The sequence below is a fragment of the Leptonychotes weddellii genome, chromosome 15 (assembly GCF_054177405.1).
Source record: "Leptonychotes weddellii isolate Sample4059 chromosome 15, ASM5417740v2, whole genome shotgun sequence".
Lineage (NCBI taxonomy): Eukaryota > Metazoa > Chordata > Mammalia > Carnivora > Phocidae > Leptonychotes > Leptonychotes weddellii.
This window is the reverse complement of record NC_138383.1, coordinates 23293523-23313454: the sequence shown is the minus strand read 5'-3', so window position 1 is coordinate 23313454 and position 19932 is coordinate 23293523. Positions and strand designations below refer to the sequence as shown.

The 19932-nt window shown below is 39.3% G+C and overlaps 1 protein-coding gene across 4 annotated transcripts in view; it reads left to right on the top strand.

The window, feature by feature from the left end:
• Window positions 1–19932, top strand: part of SPAG9 (sperm associated antigen 9) — a 137778-nt gene that overhangs the window by 57706 nt on the left and 60140 nt on the right. For 2 of the 4 annotated variants that reach the window (XM_081805223.1, XM_081805221.1), the window contains exons 4-5: window positions 3192–3286; window positions 8930–9080. In XM_081805223.1, the coding sequence (XP_081661349.1) occupies window positions 3192–3286; window positions 8930–9080 (246 nt within the window). Of the gene's footprint in view, window positions 1–3191; window positions 3287–3372; window positions 4158–8929; window positions 9081–19932 lie in introns of those variants that run through there. The other 2 variants (XM_081805225.1, XM_081805224.1) reach the window with 2 other exon arrangements.

Here is a 19932-nt window from a genome sequence, read left to right as displayed (position 1 = left end):
GAATTAATCTTATCTTTTCACTATTCCCTGCAATGAAGATAACCTTTTTTACATGCACACAAAAAAGTTATTATTTATTGAAGATTTTATTTATTTGACAGAGAGAGACACAGCGAGAGAGGGAACACAAGCAGGCAGAGTGGGAGAGGGAGAAGCAGGCTTCCCACTGAGCCCGATGTGGGGCTCGATCCCAGGACCCTGGGACCATGACCTGAGCCGAAGGCAGACGCTTAACAACTGAGCCACCCAGGCGCCCCCAAAAAAGTTATTTAAATGGCACTTCTATCAACCACATTGTTTGCTGCTTAAGAGAAATCTGCTCTGGCTCTTTTTGTAATATGAATAACTGTTCTCTCTCAAATCAAATCCAAAATTTTGTACCAATACTGAATTTGCTTAAAAGAAGATAGGCCTTAAAGAAGGCAGTGGAGGAAATACAAACATTAAGCAATTGTGAGGCACTTGGGCCACATGTATACATACTCTTAATCACCAAAAACTTGAACCCTCATCTTATATCAGGGAGTGTTTAAATGCATTCTTATTTCATCCTCTGACCAAACTCCATCATCCATCCCCATTTTAGAGATTGAAGTTTAGAAAGGGAATATGAAGTGATTTGTTCCAAATTCCATGCTAGTATGTGACTGGATTTGAACCTAGGTCTGTCATATTTTGTTGCCTGATTTTTCTTTTCTTTTTTTTTTATTTAAGATTTTATTTATTTGACAGAGAGAGAGAGAGAGCACAAGTAGGGGGAGTAGCAGGTCGAGGGAGAGGGAGAAGCAGGCTCCTTGCTGAGCAGGGAGCCGGATGTGGGGCTCCATCCCAGTACCCTGGGATCATGACCTGAGCCAAAGACAGAGGCTTAACGACTGAGCCACCCAGGAGCCCCTGTTGCATGAATTTTCAGTAACCCTTTTAGGTTATGGGCCATAATGAGTGTTAAAAGCACTAGAAATTTCTCTGTGCCTCTTTGCTTTCTGGCATTGCAACAACCTTAAGAACTGTGGCCTTGCAGGTATAGATATATGATTCTTGGGCTGTGCACGGAAAGATTTATGGCAAACACGATTAAAGGGCCACTTTTCTCCAAAACTTCACTTATTGCCTTACTTCCCAGTTTTATCCAAGCTGACAGTCAACCTCTGCTGTGATTTCTCTATGCGGAGGGGATTCTGGATCTGCCAACTGTTTGTTGCTGAATCGACTCCTGAATAAATGTGAATTAATGTACATACCTGAGAAAGTGGAGAGTTGTAGTTTTGAGATCAGGAGGGATGGGGCTGGTGGACCCAATAGTAGATTATCTAAAGCGTGCCCTCTTTTACTGTCTCACCTTTCTCTCTTGTCTGGCACCACTGATCCTGCCCTCCCATTCACTTTTTTTTTTTTTTAAAGCAGAGCTATAGGGGCTCCTGGGTAGCTCAGTTGTTAAGCGTCTGCCTTTGGCTCGGGTCATGATCCCAGGGTCCTGGGATTGAGCCCTGCATCGAGTCCCGCATCAGACTCCCTGCTTGGCGGGAAGCCTGCTTTTCCCTTTCCTACTCCCCCTGCTTGTGTTCCTGCTCTCGCTGTCTCTCTGTCAAATAAATAAATAAAATCTTAAAAAAAAAAATAAAGCAGAGCTGTATTGTGAAGCCCTGTAATTAAAATTAAAAATTTTTTCCCCAAGATTTTATTTATTCATTTGAGACACAGGGAGGGAGAGAGCATGAGCAGGGGGAGAGGCAGGGGGAGAGGGAGAAGCAGGCTCCCCCCCCCCAGCCAGGAGCCCGATGCGCGGCTCGATCCCAGGACCCTGGGATCATGACCTGAGCCGAAGGTAGACGCTTAACCATCTGAACCACCCAGGTACCCCTAATTAAAAATTTTACGTACAATTTATTTTTTCTACTTTTTTTGATGCATTTACAGAATGTAGTGCATATTTTATTTCAGACGTCAGGAAATGCTTTAGGGTGTGGGGTTTTCTTGTGGGTGTGAGGAAGAAAGAACAATAAGCTTATCGCCTGCCTAGAGAATTGACTAAAAGGGCAAATACAACACTGGTCCTAGAATGCTTAACTTTTTGATGACTGAGTCAGAGGGACCGAAGTTCTGGCCCTAAAGCCAACAGTTAGAACACAGTTGATCATTAACTAGCTGGTCAAATTGGGCAAGTTAATTTAATCTTAAACTGGAGTTTATAAAATTCTAATATTGTTGTGAGGATTAAATGAAACTGGCTATAAATGCACTGGCTGACTTATGTTTAATAAATGTTAGCTATTATTTTGTTATTATTCTGTACTATAAAGTGCTAGTTTAATTGGGTTGGAACGAATTTCGTTACATAGACCATTTTGGAATTATATCTGGGATATATCATTTGAAGAAGGAATCAGTCTTTTGAAGGTTTAGAATTCAAAAAAAATTTTTTTTCGAAGATTTTATTTATTTGACAGAGAGAGACACAGTGAGAGAGGGAACACAGGCAGGGGGAGTGGGAGAGGGAGAAGCAGGCTTCCCGCCGAGCAGGGAGCCCGACGCGGGGCTCGATGCGGGGCTCGATCCCAGGACCCCGGGATCATGACCTGAGCCGAAGGCAGACGCTTAACGACTGAGCCACCCAGGCACCCCATATTTTAGCATTCTTTTAACGAAATCTATAGGCACAAGAAATAAACATCTTGGTATTAAATTAAATTACTTAATTAAATTGAAAGTGATATTTACTCTGAATCCTTTGTAAAATGGAAAAGATCACCACATCAGGGTATGGCTTCTTCTCAAGTTTCATGTTAATTTCTTTTTTGTTTCCCATTTTAGTGAACGGATTTCTCAAATGCCCTCTATTATTTTTATCAGTGGTCTTTTATCACCTCCTCCCCAATGCTTATATTCTAACTTGTGTTATTTATGTCAGAATTTTATCTTTTAATAGTGTCACATATTGTTAAAAAAAGTTTTTGCTATGCTAAGCAACATGTTGGCTACTTCTTTGGACACCAGCATCTTTAAATGTAAGCATTTGCATATATTCCTTTGCCACCTAAAATTTTTTCATCCTTAATATTCTTTTCCATGGAACTGTGGGTAGTCTGATAAATATGAAATTTCTACAAAAATGTTTCCCTTGTTAAAACACTATGTTTTTATTTCAGGTATTGGCCTTAAAATTTGCATATTTTTTTCTTTCTTCAAAATAGATGATCCATAATTATATGGAACACTTAGAAAGAACAAAACTTCATCAGCTCTCAGGGAGTGATCAACTAGAGTCCACAGCTCATAGTAGAATTAGGTAAGCTTTATTAAACATTTTGCCTTGAGAAAAATCGAAATAATCTGTTTCTGTTTCTCCCTGTTCTTTAATCCTGGAACAATAGTTAGGCTGATTCACAAAGCTCTCTCTCAAAAAGGGTGGTTGGAATGCTATAGGAGAGAATAGCATAGAAAAATAGAAACAGCCCTCACTATTAAAAAGGTAAATCGTGAGCCATGCCATCTAAGCAACGTATCGAGGTATTTTGATTGCTTTATAATACTTAATGGAGATTATACTAGGTTTAAATTTTTCTGATTTGTGGGGGTGCTGAAAATTTTTCATGTCTCCTGTATAATTGGTTTAAAGTCCTTTTCGTTACCAAGAGGCATGTTTGAAAGGGTTAGACTTCTGTTTGATGTAGGAGTGTGAATAAATTATGCAGATCCCCCAGCATTGTAGCCAATGAGCTAAGCCAGGACTCTTAGTGGAGAGGAAAGTAGTTAATAGGCTGGCTGTCGCTCTGGATCGCTGCATAAACGCGAGGAGCAGCGGCTCTATGGTTATGAGGTGGGGAGAGCAGGATGACGTCATCGCTTCGGAGCTGCTGCAGGATGGAGTGGAAAGCTGCTGCTGATGGCATTGTTTTTGTGGCAGCCGCTGAATGACAGATCCTCACTACAAAGATTCCCCTTTGGCCCCTGTGTAGGCCTCCTGGTTCCGGTATTTCACCATGCCAGCACAGCGCCATGAGTCCTGGATGCATGCTGCTGTTTGTGTTTGGCTTTGTTGGCGGGGCGGTGGTCATTAATTCTGCTATCTTAGTATCTCTCTCTGTTTTGCTGCTTGTGCACTTTTCTATTTCTACCGGTGTGCCAGCTCTGACGCAGAACCTACCAAGGATACTCAGGTACTCTAGTCTCTCTTAGAAGCCCCTGTTTAGTTGGTTTTTCTCAGATTTTTAGCTTCACAGGTCTGCTTTGTAACCATTTCTGTTGCAGATTGAAACAATGGAAAATGGCCTGAAGCTAGGATTTTCTCTTCTTATTTATAGTAATTTACAGGCTACCACCTAGGGATACGGCTTTGTCTTTGGAAACTACGGACTTAAGGATTTTCATATTGTACTTATGCACAAGTACAAGGTCAGTGTGGTCTTGTGTTAGGCAGAGTGTTCAGAGAATAAAGGGAGAGCAAGAGTAAAACACTGGGTCCAAGTTTATAAACCTCTGTGTTTAGCATCTGAGCATTTTGGGGCCAGTATCTTTTATGCTGAGACGTATAGTCGGGTAGACACAGGCTATAGGTGTTTATTTTGTTCAGTTATCCTTTGACTGATGGACATTTAGGCATCATTTTTGCAATTTTTGATAACTTGCGGGAACTGACAATTTAAATATTTTCTTTCTAAAAAAAATATATTTTAAAGTGAAAGGATTTAAACCTTTTAGGGCAAGGAATGCATTTTCCCCCTCATCATTTACACATCAAAGTTGTGAAAGCTTTGCAAAGCCTATTCACTATTGTTTTGTCAGATGTTGCCCTTTCTTTGTAGACTTGGGTGACAAATATCCGTGCCTGCTTGTGGGGGCAGTCATTAATCTCCAGGGCTTTGCTGCTGCTCACTCTACTCACACCCTGTAAGAACTGTTTTCGACATCTTAGGTATTTATTTAAGGGTTGGGTGTCTTCTGTTTTCTAACTCCTCAAACTAAAGACATCTGATTTGTTCAGATTTCTGCGTTGTGCGAGGTTTTAAAGGAAGGTTCATGGTGTCGAGCTTTTATTATTTAAATATTTACTTAAAATACTCAACTTGTGGATTTAGATAAATTAAGATGAATTAAATTAGTATATTCCCTCAAGGTGTTCTATTCATCGGTCGGTTTGTGTTTAACATTAGTTTAAGGCCCCCAGAAGTTAAATTTCATTTATGATCTAAAAATTAGATACTTGGGTCATTTATTTTCTTTCCTGATTTTATAAAAATTGGAAGAAATCTTACTACTTTTGTATATTTAGTACACAAAAGATTTGTTTTTATGTATATTTAGGCTTTTAGGAAATTAAAAAGACCTTAACTAAAGCATATGTAAGATTAAAATAAGACGAATTTTAAAGGGCTGTCTTAGGTTTCGGCTCTGTTGGAGATGGCAGCGCTGTGCTGGGCCACGCAGGGCCGCGCAGTGGGTAAGAGGCTTTGGAGCTGGGCTGCCTGGTTATAAATGCTCTGCCACATGGCAGCTGTAGGACCTCTGGAAAGTTGCTTAAAATCTCTGCAACTGGGTTGCCTCCCCTGAGGTTCTCCACCCCTCTGGATAGTTTTAAAAATCAAGTGTGAGATTATTATTTTTTGTTTAATCAGTTGCAAGATATTTAGTAAGCCAAACAAGTAAATAATTTGCGGTCACTTATATATGCACCCCATTTTTAGCAGAACTGTTTTCCAGAACTCTAGCTATTTTACTGATAAAATACCTTATGATTAAATTTGAAAAGTTCCTTGACACAAAAATTGCTGATCTAATGGAATAAAGATCTCAAAGTCTTCAATATTAAGGTTAAATTGTCAAGAAATAGGTAGGGGTTCCAAGGAAAGTACATGGGCCTCGGAGTGCAACAGGTCTGACTTTGAGCCCCATCTCTGTGGATTACTAATGCTTAATGTCTCTGAGCATCAATTTTCCTAATCTGAAAACTGGGGAAAGAATCCCTATTTCCATGAGAGTGTAAACAAACCATCCTTTGTGCTTGCCACATGGTGAATGTTGAACAATCTTTTTAAAATTTTATTAATGGTTATTTGTTTTAAATGTCTATAGAGCCAAGAAGCTGTTTCAAAACATAATTGGGAATTTATTTATACACAGGTTACATTTAAATAACCAACTAAAAAATGAATATATGGAACTAAGGCAGTTTTTAAAAGAATATAACAAGGATTCTGATAGTTGAAGATGGCTTTTTGTTTCTTTTTTTTTTTTTTTTTAAGATTTTATTTATTTATTTGACAGAGAGACACAGCGAGAGAGGGAACACAAGCAGGGGGAGTGGGAGAGGGAGAAGCAGGCTTCCCGCCGAGCAGGGAGCCCGATGTGGGGCTCGATTCCAGGACCCTGGGATCATGACCTGAGCCGAAGGCAGACGCTTAACGACTGAGCCACCCAGGCGCCCCGGCTTTTTGTTTCTAAACAGTGGCCGCATATTGAAACATATTGAAACCCCTGGGATTTAAACCTGTTACTTCATGTTTTTCCAAATGTATCCCATTCTTTGGTTTCTTCTGTAAGTTTCACCGAAGCACTTAATATGTAGAGTACTAAACATGCGTACCAACATAGTTTAGGACTTAAAATGTTCAACTTTTCAGTGTTTCTTTTAAAAGTAGGATTCTGACTGACTTGCATAATTACATGTGCTCTCTCCCCTCAACTCTCATGAAATTTATCAGTAAATAAGGAGAGAAGATATGTATGTAGTAATATTGTTTTCCAGAGTTGAAACAGTGTGACCCAAAGCATCAGGACCTTCTTGATAGTCTCTGAAGAAAAATGCCCTCCCTATAGAGCAGATTTTAAATGATTAATAAAAGCATTACAAAGAGGTGTGAATTCTACTGGTATTTTGGATTGTAGGCTTAGTTAACAGGAGTGGAAAAGCAAAATTTGGCACCACAGCAGACTCTTTCCTCCAGTAGTTTTATACTTTTTCTGTATTTGATATGTGTGAAAATGAATGTGTTCTCTATCACTCATATAGGAAGATAATTATAATGACTGGCCTGTGTTGATTTCTTTTAGCAGTGTGATGGATTTGCATGAAATCTGTATTATCTTCCTGCTTGTCTTTGCTTTTTGGGTTAGAGAGCTTTCCATTAAACTATCCTATTAAATTCACACCTTTTTGCTTAAGTTATTCAGATATGTTAAAAAAATAAGTAAGCCATTTAGTACCTCTTAGACAATTAGATTATTGGTTCCCAAAATACCCCACCCCCCAAGTTGAGGGATAAACATCAGGCAGCAACTTTTTATTTTGTCAAGCATGGACGTTAAAACAAAATTTGCTTTCTAATCATTGTCACCATCATTTGATGAAAGAAAGGGATTTAAAATCAAAGGAGAAAAGATGTAGAAAAAGGTCCATCATTCTCAGGAAAGAACAGGTTCTGTGATACATGGAAATGTGTATGTGTACGATATGGCCTATATTACCCAATAAGGATATAATAAATAATGTCTCTTTTCACTATGGACTTAGGAAAACTTTATTGCTGAGCCAGCATTAGGGAATAAGTGGTCTAAATAGAATAGCTGAGTAGTTACTTTAGTCTTTGTCATTTGGTTGTTCTGGAAGCTCATAGAAACAAATTTAAATTTGTCATTAAAATCTAGCCTTTTATTGTGCTACCTACCTGCATTTGAATTTTCCCAAATCAAATAGGTAAAGTACCCAAGTGTAAAGAAATGATGAATACTTAACTAATAGAGAAAAGTCCTGTTTTATTTCCTTGTGCATACACACCTTTAACCAAATGCAATCTCTCAATCCTTTTCCTTCAGCCAATCTTTAAGAAGGAGTTCTGACAGTTTTACTAATCCTTTCTGATTGTAGTTAGGAGTGGAAGAGCATATCCTTTGTGTTAAGTGAGGGCCGATTTCAAGTGGCTTAAGTTTTTTGTTTTAAAAATGAGCTTACAGAATAAAGGACTTATTTAGCAAAACTGAATATTTTCCCACTTTTATTTATAACCTCAGTGGTTCTATTCTAATTTACATTCTTGCCAGTAGAGGTATGAGTTCCAGGAGGCCCCAAACCTTTAGTGTCTCTTTTCTTGCCAGTTTCTACTTTTTTGGGTTAATGACCCAGGACAGCCTCTTCCTAGGCTGGTTTCCACCCTCCAGAAAGCCCTTTTTTATTTGTAATCTATGCATCACCAAAGGATATGTTTCTTATTGAAATTCTATTATTATTAAAATTGTAACTCCTGTTCATTGAAATTTCCCACAAAACATTGGAAACTCTACAGTCTTTTATAGAATTTTTCGGCCTCCTTGGTTGGAAAAACTGACAGTGGTTTTCTCACATGTACTATATGATTGAAAGGAACACATATATTGGTTCTGTAGAAAAAGACAGCTTTCCTGCTATTAAGGATTAAAACTCTTGGAGTCCTTTTTACCACTTAATCAGTAGTCTTGATTTAGATTATACATAGATTTTCCATTAGGCAGAAAAGACGTACCCCGAAGAGGCTTGGGCAAATATCTAGGTATTGGTTTGAGAATTTGGGAAGTATAGAAGCAAGGGTGGGATTCACTTCCAAAGGAGGAGGTTGCCAGTTTCCCTAGGGCTAATGTAAGCTTGAGTGAAAATTTACTAGCTTCTGTCGCTGTGAAACCAGACCAGAGACTGCTCCCCGGGTGAGGAACTCATCAGTCACTTATAAGATTTCCTAAACTACTAGTTTACTACTTTTCTTAGTTAATTTCTTGGGGCTAATTTGAACTTCTGAGACTGTCCTTTTTCTTTGGTAAGTCTACTGTTTAGATAGGCAGATGGTATTTTTTAAGGGTGATTTTTCTAAAACAGAGACAGCCCGGGCTTATTACTTATGGTCATGATGAATAGAAATTAAAAAGGAATGAATGAATGCTTAATTTTTTCTCCCTTCTTCAATAGAAAAGAACGTCCTATATCACTAGGGATTTTCCCATTACCTGCTGGAGATGGATTGCTTACACCTGACACTCAGAAAGGCGGAGAGACCCCTGGATCAGAGCAATGGAAATTTCAGGAATTAAGTCAACCACGTTCTCATACCAGCCTGAAGGTAAGCTTCATTCTGCTGAAATCTTCAATTTACATTGTATATAAGCTTTCGTATTCAAATTGAAGTACTAGATAGCTAAAACATAATAAAATGAGTTTGTATACATTTAATCTTGTAAAACCAATGCCTTTTATTTGTTTTTTGCCTTTCTTTTAAATTGGAAATGAGCTCTTCCCAAAGAGATTTTTACTATTCTTTTTCAAGTTATATAGGAAAACAAAGTCAAGCATTGTTATATCTTGATTAGTATACTAATGACACTAATTACCAAAATTTCTATTTGATTTAGGCTGTTTTGATATGTATTTGATCATATAAATTTTTTAGTGAATGTAATGTTCTTTAGAATTGAAAATCATTGGTACCAGAAATCCTTGGTTCACTGTTGGAAGCTTCACAGTTTAGTAAGGCTTCGCTTTTTTTTTTTTTTTTTAAAACATGATTTCTTCCTCAAACCTCTTCATAAAGCAATATCCAAAAGTGCATTGTGTTTAGCTAAAAAGGCCTGGTGTTGGTTTTGACCAAGAACATACCATCAAATATAAGTATAGTTAATTATATACTCTAAGAGGGAAGATATACTAATAGTTAAAGAAATATTTAAAGTTGGGGCTCCAAGCTGGCTCAGTCAGAAGAGCATGCAACTCTTGATCTTGGGGACGTAAGTTTGAGCCCCGTGATGGGATTAGAGATTACATACATATATACATACATAAATAATATAATTAAATAAATAAACAAACTTTAAAAAATTAAAATTATATTCTGTTTCTTATAAAGTTGAAATTTATAAAGAGAATATTGATTATAAAAGAATCTTGTTCTATTATAACATCTATCATAAAACAAATAGGCCACCTATAATGAATATAAATAAATTACATCTTATCTCCTTTTCTTTAAAGATTTTATTTATTTATTTGTCAGAGAGACAGAACACAAGCAGGGGGAGAGGCAGGCAGAGGGAGAAGCAGGCTCCCCGCCGAGCAAGGAGCCCGATGCGGGACTCGATCCCAGGACCCTGGGATCATGACCTGAGCCGAAGGCAGCCGCTTAACTGACTGAGCCACCCAGGCATCCCTTTATCTCCTTTTCTTGCTTTCTTTTTTTCCAAAGTACTTATTATGGTCTAAGTGCTTAAAGATAGCTCTTATACTTTTAAAATACTAAGTCATTTACTTAATTACTTTGTCTCTTTCTCTCCATTCAGAACATAAAGTCCATGTGGTTTATTTATGCTGTATCCCTAGCACTTAGAAAAGTGCCTAGCACATAGTGGCCACTCAGAACGTGTTTATTGAGTGAATTATTTGTTTCAGGTATTAGGAAGGCTTTTTGGGATAGTATAAATGATCTGTCAGCCCTGGTAGGTACACGCATTTATAATCATTTCATTGACCTTTGAAATGTGCTCAAAACAGTAAGCAATCAGTAAATATTTTTGATAGCTTTTCAATCCCACTGAAAAGTATTTTTAACAGTAAAACTGACCTCACCTTTTCCCCTTCTCTTTTCCTGTTGCTCAGTTTATTAGAAGCTAATCCTGTGGCTGCTCAGTATCAGTCCACAGTGGTGCCAGTAGGAAACTCTCTAATTTTTTACTCCTACTGCCACACTGGCTTTTTTTTTTTTTTTAAAAACCTGCCTGTAGGTTTACTAGGTCTTCCAAAACAGCCATCCTTCAATTCGCCTACTTACTGTGTCTCTTTCCCAAAACAAAATTAAGTAGGAGGGATACTTTTAGTACATCAAAAATGTATACCATATGGTAACTATATTTTAATTATATTCCAAAAAGGAACCTTAAAGAGAAGATTATTATAATTCTCTTGTTGTTTAATCCAGCAACATGCTGTGACAGAACTTTACTGAAAGTTATAAACTGATTAACAGATTATTAATGTGGACTTAAGCCAGAGAGGGTTTTTTTGTACCCTCCTTAGAGATACGAAGGCAAGTATTTCCCAGAGAGTTTCTAGAATAAAATCCTGTCTCTATACTCTGGACATGGAGCCACTAAATGAGATAAAGGCTCAATAAGTACAGATTTCTAGGAGTGGAGTGGAGTGGTACATTACAAAACAGCAAAAATCTGATTTGTAAAGTATGTCTAATAATTAGGACATACTTTATTATTACCCAGGCCCTTGTTATAAATCATAAATCAGACGTCTTTCTCTAACTTTGTGAAAGGCTAGGAGTTGGGTTTAGGAGTTCACTTATGGACCGTGTCTCTTGTACCCACTGGTCTTGGTGTCCGTGTGTGACAGGAAGTGGGCTCTGATTTAAAGTTTTCTACAACTTTGATTTCTCTGAGAACTTTGGGGATGACCTACCTGTATTTAGGGTACACTTTGCCTTTGTTATGAAAAAATTGAAGGTTAGAATTATAAATATTAATTTTACTAGGACAGTTTTCTGTGAAGTAAGGTTAAAGTGAGAATTTTCTGTGAGAAAACCATTTGATGGGGTTATAAACAAGGAAACAGAGCTACAGGAAGCTTCGTGGCAGAAGAGTGGCAGTAAAGGGGATTTGCCAATGATTGTAACGTTATGGACCTTCTTTGTTGCTGTATTGCAAATTTCTCACTGTGAGAAGAGTTGTAGCCAATAAAGTATTGTATCTTCAGGTACTGGAAAATCTTCTAGGAATGATACATCTAGAAAAATGTATGAGTTCTCTTTTTTTTTTTTTTTTATTTTAGAGATTGAGAGAGAGAGAGAGAGCACAAGAGGGGGGAGCGGGAGAGGGAGAAGCAGACTCCCTGCTGAGCAGGGAGCCCGATGCGGGACTCGATCCCGGGACTCCAGGATCATGACCTGAGCCGAAAGCAGTCGCTTAACCAACTGAGCCACCCAGGCGCCCCATAAGTTGTCTTTAAAAAGAAGTGTTTGTACATATTATTCCTTCCTGTATCATATTCTTGTGGGGGAGATCAACAAACAAGTAAACAAATAAATGAAGTAATAGATTTCAAGTATCGTGACATACTGCTGTGTATGTGTGTGTGTGTGTGTGAGAGAGAGAGAGAGTGAGTGAGTGAGAGAGAGATATACTGTTTCAAAAAAGCAAGATAAGGGGCTAAAGAGTAGGGTGGAAGGCTTACTTCAGGGTGACAAAGGAAGGCCTCTTGGAGGAGGTGATTTGTACCCTGAGAAGAGGATGTACAGGTGCATGGAAAGGTCTAGAGATGATCAAATAGCATCTGTAAAGGCCCTGTGGTGGGGACAGACTGGAATGTTTGAGGAATGGTTGTTTTCACCCCTCTCCTTTGAGACTTTTAGTCTTAACTACTGTGCTGACATGCCTTTTGTCAGGGTTACCCTCTAAATATAATGGGAAATTCTCATTCCCACCCTACCTTGTAGCAGCATTTGACACATTTGAATACTTTCTGCTTCTTGAAATGCTTTCTTCGTTTTGCTCCCAGGACACCCCATCCCCTTGCGGCTCCTGGACCTCTTCAGTTGTAGTTCCCCAGACCTTAAAGCTCATCCCTCCTCTCTACATAATCTGTCTAGGTCAAGTTCCATGTCTGTAAATGCCCTCCATACATTGGTCACAAATTTGGAAGGCAGCTATGCTAACCACTATACCACCAACGCTCCATTGGTCACAAATTTGAATCTCCGACCCTGACACCTTTCCTGAACGCTGCGTTGCTGAATCCAATTGCTTTCTTTTAAAGTTTCCCCACATATATATTTATGTCCTGCTTAGGTTACCCCTAATAGGAATAACCTTCTTTGATGGCCAATCAAAATGCCACAGCTTACACGAAGCCTCATCTGACACCCCATTAATGGCCCTCAGATCTAGTTTAGAGATCAGTAGAAAGCAGAGGAGTTTATATTGCATCATTAACAGAGATTTCTTACTGTGGGTGCTTCTAGTGAAATAGGTAAAAAGCGGGACACCTGGGTGGCTCAGTTGTTGAGCGTCAGCCTTCGGCTCAGGTCATGATCCCAAGGTCCTGGGATCAAGCCCCACATCGGGCTCCCTGCTTGGCAGGAAGCCTGCTTCTCCCTCTCCCACTCCCCCTGCTTGTGTTCCCTCTCTCACTATATCTCTCTCTGTCAAATAAGTAAAATATTTAAAAAGGGGGGGGGGCATCTGGGTGGCTCAGTCGTTAAGCGTCTGCTTTCGGCTCAGGTCATGATCCCAGGGTTCTGGGATCGAGCCCCTCATCAGGCTCCCTGCTCGGCGGGAAGCCTGCTTCTCCCTCTCACACTCCCCTTGCTTGTGTTCCCTCTCTCGCTGTGTCTCTCTCTGTCAAATAAATAAATAAAATCTTTAAAAAAAAACAAAAACAAAACGCTTTCTTTAAAAAAAAAAAAGGAAATAGGTAAAAAGCAACTTGTGTTGAATCACCCAAGCTGTTCTGTCAAAAATGTATTATAAAAGTGCTAAAGCTGGGAATGAGCAAAAAACGTTAAGGTAGGATTGTTCATCCAACTGAATTATATTCACAAATAAGCCACAAAGAAAGAAGGAATTGGAGAAGAAAAGGCCAAGAATAACCTGAGACAGTCTTGAAGAACAATAACAGAAACTTGCCTACTAGATATTAAGGCTTACTGTAAAGCTGTAATTATTTACATGTTGAAGTATTGCATTATCTGCCCTTCATCTTTCCTTTTTGCACAATTCAGTCCTAAAGCTGGTCGCTAGAGCAAAGCAAGGTTAAGTGTCCACAGGGTGAAGTGGGGTGGGGATGGGGCAGGTATATAACCTGAGCAAGGTTAGGAGTATATACATCTAGGGATAGCCTGGTGTAGAGAGTCAGGGCCCCAGCAGTGTGAAGGACATCCATGCAAAGGGGCAGTCTGGTTTTGGCGTGTCAGATCTTAATCAGGGTGGTGAGGGCCTCCCCAAGGAAAGGCACTCCAGGCATAGGGTGTGGGAGCCTGAGCAGGTGAGGAGGGCAGCATCCACATAGAGTGGGAATGGGGGGCCACCTAGAATGGAGAAGCAGAAGATGTCCAGGGAAAGAAGAACATTGGCTATAAGTGGCAGAAGAGAGACTGTAAAATAAAAGACCGTGGCCCCAGATGTTCAAAGGACAAGAGAACTTGAGAATGGAAGCAGTTGTTAGCAGGGTCAGCTAGTATGGATAAGTCAAGAAGGATGAGGGTTGAATTTGTCAATTTGTAGGTATGGGTTTGCACAGTTTGAGTTGCAGGACCAATAACAGGAGTGAACGTGACTCATGAAAGGAAGATCAAGAACAGGACTCAAGACAGGTGGTTGTAATGGGAGGAGGGAAAAGGGTAACAAGTCAGCAGAGTGGTGGGAAAGGTACTCTTAGGATGGGAGACACTGGGTTGTTGTGTGCTTAGAAGAGTACAGTAGAAAGAGAAATTGAAAACGGGAGTGAAGGAAGATCATTGATATATCAGAATCGTAGAGGAAGGGCAGGGAGGGAGGGATCACATATCCCAGGTGTGATTAAAATCTACTTTGTTGATGGGACACCTCAGTTTTTCCTAGTCCTTTGCTATTATAAACAATGCTGTAGTAAATTATACATAATTTTATACTTATATTTATGATTCCCATAAGTGGGGTTGCTGGATCAAAGCATGTATTTAAGATTTTGATAGATACTGCCAAATTGCCTGCCAAAAGCCATTTGTCCTCTCACTCAGCGATGTTGTTCAAATTCTTTATTGCTTTACACTTTCAGAGTTCAGATATCCCTTCCTTATACCCAAATATGGAAAATGAGAGAATGAAGTGTTTAGGTATCATTTAAAGAATCCTGTACATAGAATTTTCATGCGGTTTTCCAGACCTTGATTGGTATCAATTAGCCAGTGATTTCACAGATTCCATCTAGTTTCACATATACACATATGTATGTATATACACCTGTATATGTTTATCCATCAGCACATGCCTTAAGATGTATGTGTGAGTGGCTGCATATTGGATATATACTCCCTCAAAATATTTTTTTGTTGTTGAAGGGTTTCCTGGGTTGGTGACTTAGTAGAATGGGACTTTTAGAACTGAGAAAAACAATTTGAAAAAAGGGGCGCCTGGGTGGCTCAGTTGGTTAAGCGACTGCCTTCGGCTCAGGTCATGATCCTGGAGTCCCTGGATTGAGTCCCGCATCGGGCTCCCTGCTCGGCAGAGAGCCTGCTTCTCCCTCTGACCCTCCCCCCTCTCATGTGCTCTCTCTCTCTCTCATTCTCTCTGTCTCAAATAAATAAATAAAATCTTTAAAAAAAAACAAAAAACCAATTTGAAATAAAAAGCAATTGGATGGGTACCTACTTGTCAAAATTTTAAGAGTTCTGTTAAAACCATATGACTTGAAATACTTGAGTAGAACTGCTGTGAGAAGCTCTTGTTAGCAGGGTTTGGTATGTAAAGCCAGTGATCAATGTGTGCTACATTCTTCAGAGGATGTGCTTAGCATACAGAACAGGAAAGGCTAAACAGAGCCAGTATTCTTGTTTAGAAGAATTTTCCATCCTCCTCCATTTGTGGCTAACAATTTAGTTCCTATTTCTTTCATTTTTCCAAACTTGGATTTCTATAGCAGTTGAACCTTATTCCTGTATCTTTTGTATTAAAGATTCCTATTATAAAGTGTGTGTGTAATTAAACATTTCTAAACAGTTAAAGCTCTCAATTTTTTTTAACTTTTAATTTTGAAATATTTTAGAATTTAAGAAAAATTGCAAAAACAGTGCAGAGTGCCTATCCATCACGCATCATCAACAAGTGTTAAGTAACCATAGTATATAGAATTATTAAAACTAAGACAGTTGACATTGGTACAATATTATTAGCTAAACTATAGACTTATATTTGGATTTTGCAAGTTTTTCTACTACTGTCTTCTGTTCCAGGATCCAGTCCAGGACTCCACATTGCACTGAGTTATGTCTTCAGTCTCTTCCAACATGTGACAGTTCCTCAGTCTTGACCTTGGGGCATGAGGAGCATTGGTTAATTATATTGTAAAATGTCCCACAGATTGAGCTTCTCTAATGATTTCTCATGATTAGATTGAGATTATATATTTTTTTGGCAAGAATACTGCAGAAGCAATATGCCTTAGTGGTGATTATTAACCTTGACCTTGACGGCTTGGTTTAGCTGGTGTGTGCTGGATTTCTCCACTGTAGTTACTGTTTTTCCCCTTATAATTAATAAGGATCTTGGGGGTGGGGCGCCTGGATGACGCAGTTGGTTAAGCCTCTGACTCTTGGTTTTGGCTCAGGTTGTGATCACAGGGTTGTGAGTTTGAGCCTCACATCGGGCTCTGCGCTTAGCAGGGAGTCTACTTGAGAGTCTCTGATTCTCTCTCTTCCTCTCCCTCTGTCCCCCCCATCCCCCTGCTGTTGTGCATGCATGTGCGCACACTCTCTCTCTAATATAAATAAATCTTTAAAAAAAAGTAAGTTATCTTGGTGGATATACTTTGACATTGTGCAAATATCGTGTTTCTCTTCAAACTTTTATCCGCTTATTTTAATATTCGTCACTGGATGTTACGTTACTACTGTGGTGTTCCAATGGTTATTTTCTATTTTCTTCATCCATTCTACGTTAACTGGAATTCTTCTGTAAGGGTGAGCCTTTCCTTCCTTCCTTCCTTCCTTCCTTCCTTCCTTCCTTCCTTCCTTCCTTCCTTCCTTCCTTCTTTGTTTGAAGTGATGGACATTTATTTTATTCTGTAGGTTATCCAATGCTGCCATTTTATTTTATTGCTCAAATTTTCCATCTCAAATTCCAGCTTTGGAATCATGAGCTTTTTCAGGTAGACTTCTGTATCTTTTCAACATGCCCCATACTCTTTTGAGTACTTCCTCCCTGGCACCACCATAAGATGCTGCAGGCTCTGAGTATTTTCTTTCTTTTTCTTTTTTTTTTTAAAGATTTTGTTTATTTTTTCTTGAGAGACAGAGAGAGAGAGAGAGAGGCAGAGGGAGAAGCAGGCCCCCAGGGAGCAGGGAGCCCGATGCGGGACTCGACCCCAGGACCCTGGGATCATGACCTGAGCTGAAGGCAGACGCCCAACCATCTGAGCCACCTAGGCACCCGGCTCTGAGTATTTTCTGTGTCCCAGCCCTACAGTCCACTGCTGTTCCCAGGAGCCCTGGTTCTTGTATTTAGGAACCAAGATCTAGGCACTAAATGTGCTTATTGCTTGAAATGTGATGGCTTCTAGGCTCTTTCTTTGATGCTTACGTTTGGTTTTCCATTCATTTATATTATCTATTACCTCCTTTTGGATTTTTGTATTAGTGTTTAGAATAGGATAAAATAAAACTAGAATTTTAAGAAAAATGGATTGTATGTTGTAATATTTCATGATTTCGCTTGTGAAAAAGGATAAGGATTGTCTTCTGTGACTTCAGTTTTTTTTTTAAAGGTTTTATTTATTTATTTGTGAGAGAGAGAGAGAGAGAGCACAAGCAGGGGGAAGTGATAGGCAGAGGGAGAAGCAGGCCTCCTGCTGAGCAAGGAGCCCGATGCGGGACTCGATCCCAGGACTCCGGGATCATGACCTGAGCCAAAGGCAGACGCTTAACCGTCTGAGCCACCCAGGTGCCCCTATAACTTCAATTTTTATTTGTAAACTTTTTTCCTCACATATATCCTCGTTTGATAAGTTCAGGAACCATCCACAGCTGATGGTTGGGGTTTGAAGAGAAAAACAGTTGAAAATGTACTTCTTTTTTTTTTTTAAAGATTTTATTTATTTATTTGACAGAGAGAGAGAGATAGCGAGAGCAGGAACACAAGCAGGTGGAGTGGGAGAGGGAGAAGCAGGCTTCCCGCCGAGCAGGGAGCCCAATGCGGGACCCGATCCCAGGACCCTGGGATCATGACCTGAGCCGAAGGCAGACGCTTAACGACTGAGCCACCCAGGCGCCCGAAAATGTACTTCTTTTAATCCTTTAGTATTGTCTCCCTATTTATTTATTCATTCATTCCTTCATCTTTGTTGAGGTATAATTGACAAAATTGTAAGATACATACTTTCTCCCCCTTTAAACTGTTTCTTAGAGAAGGGGGAATGGAATTAGTTCTTTCTTAGTGGGTGTTTAAAGTGAGATTTTTTTTCTTTTTGACATATTTACTGGGTTGTGTGTTGACCAAGATGCTAATGTACGTCGAGAATGGAAATTGGTAAAAATCTAAATAATACTATTGGAAAATAATGGTTTTTAAAGCTTGTATTTCAAAGGTGGCTTCTTTGGAAGTAACTGGGACATAAGTATTTATTATGTTCTTACTGATATTTAATATTTAAACAAGCTTTTAGAATAGGAAAAATAACTTTAATAAATACCTGTTGAAAACAAATTACCTTGCTTTTTGCATTCAAAAATATTTATTAAGTGCCCACTATGCCAGATACTAGAAATGATATTACAGTGCTCTCAGAGTCCAAATATTTTATAAAACAGGATTAACAATGTTTTAAATGTTGGGACGCCTGGGTAGCTCAGTCGTTAAGCGTCTGCCTTTGGCTCAGGTCATGATCCCAGGGTCCTGGGATTGAGTCCCGCATCGGGCTCCCTGCTCCGCAGGGAGCCTGCTTCTCCCTCTGCCGCTCCCTCTGCTTGTGCTCTCTCTTTCTCTCTCTCTCTGGCAAATAAATAAAATCTTTAAAAAAAAAAAATAATGTTTTAAATGTTAGTGCAGTTTCCCAATTTTAAATAGTATTAAAGAATCTAGACCAAAAATAGTTTCACCAACCCTAAATTCCACTACTTTCCCCCAGGCATTGTGAGTAGTTGGTTTATCTATCCTTCAGACCTTTTTCTTTTTCATATGCACATAGATAATACACACTCATAATATCTTTGTAAGATAAATGCTATATGCTCTAAGTATTTTCCTGCTGCTTGCTTTCTGTTTTTCGTGAAAAAAAAGTGTGTTCACAATCTTTCCATTTTTATATATAGAGAGAGCCACCCAGTTTTCCCCCCAGCTTTTGATAGATTGAGTAGTTGAGAAGGGTTAAAGATGATGATAACCCAGAATCAAAGATCATATAAACAAACCTTGAGAGGCAGTCTGGTTTCTGTAAAGTGCATCATGCCTTGCTAATCTGTGGCTTTTTGAGAGAATTAACAGAGAGCCCACAGCCATATTTTAGTCTTTTCAAAAAGACTTTGATGAATTTCCAGACCAAGAATATTTAAAGCTTCTGGTTGCTTTGTGTTTAAGAGAAACAGTTGTCACAGGCGCCTGGGTGGCTCAGGTCATCATCCCAGGGTCCTGGGATAGAGCCCTGCATCCGGCTTCCTGCTCAGCGGGGAGTCTGCTTCTCCTCCTCCCTCTGCTGCTCCCCCACTTGTGCATACACACACACACACTCTCACACTCTCTCTCTCTCTCTGATAAATAAATAAATAAAATCTTAAAAAAAAAAAAAGGGCACCTGGGTGGCTCAGTTGGTTAAGCGTCTGCCTTTGGCTCAGGTCATGGTCCCAGGGTCCTGGGATCAAGCCCCGCATCGGGCTCCTTGCTCAGCAGGGAGCCTGCTTCTCCTTCTCCCTCTGCCTGCCTCTGTGCCTACTTGTGCTTTCTCTCTCTGTCAAATAAATAAATAAAATCTTTAAAAAAAAAAAAAAAGGGTGGTGGGGTGAAAGGGTGTAGTAAACATTTCCAAGTATACTGGAATAGTTTGCATATTAAAATTCAAGATGATCAGAATAAGTTTCAGGAAGATTTCAGGGTTATATGAATAGAAAAAAAGGGTTAAATGTTGAGCTGCTTATTGATAAAGTATTAGGTAAGACATGGTGACCCCTGAACCATGGTATCTCTTAAACTAGAGGCTTGAAGGAGGTGTGTGTGTGTGTGTGTGTGTGTGTGTGT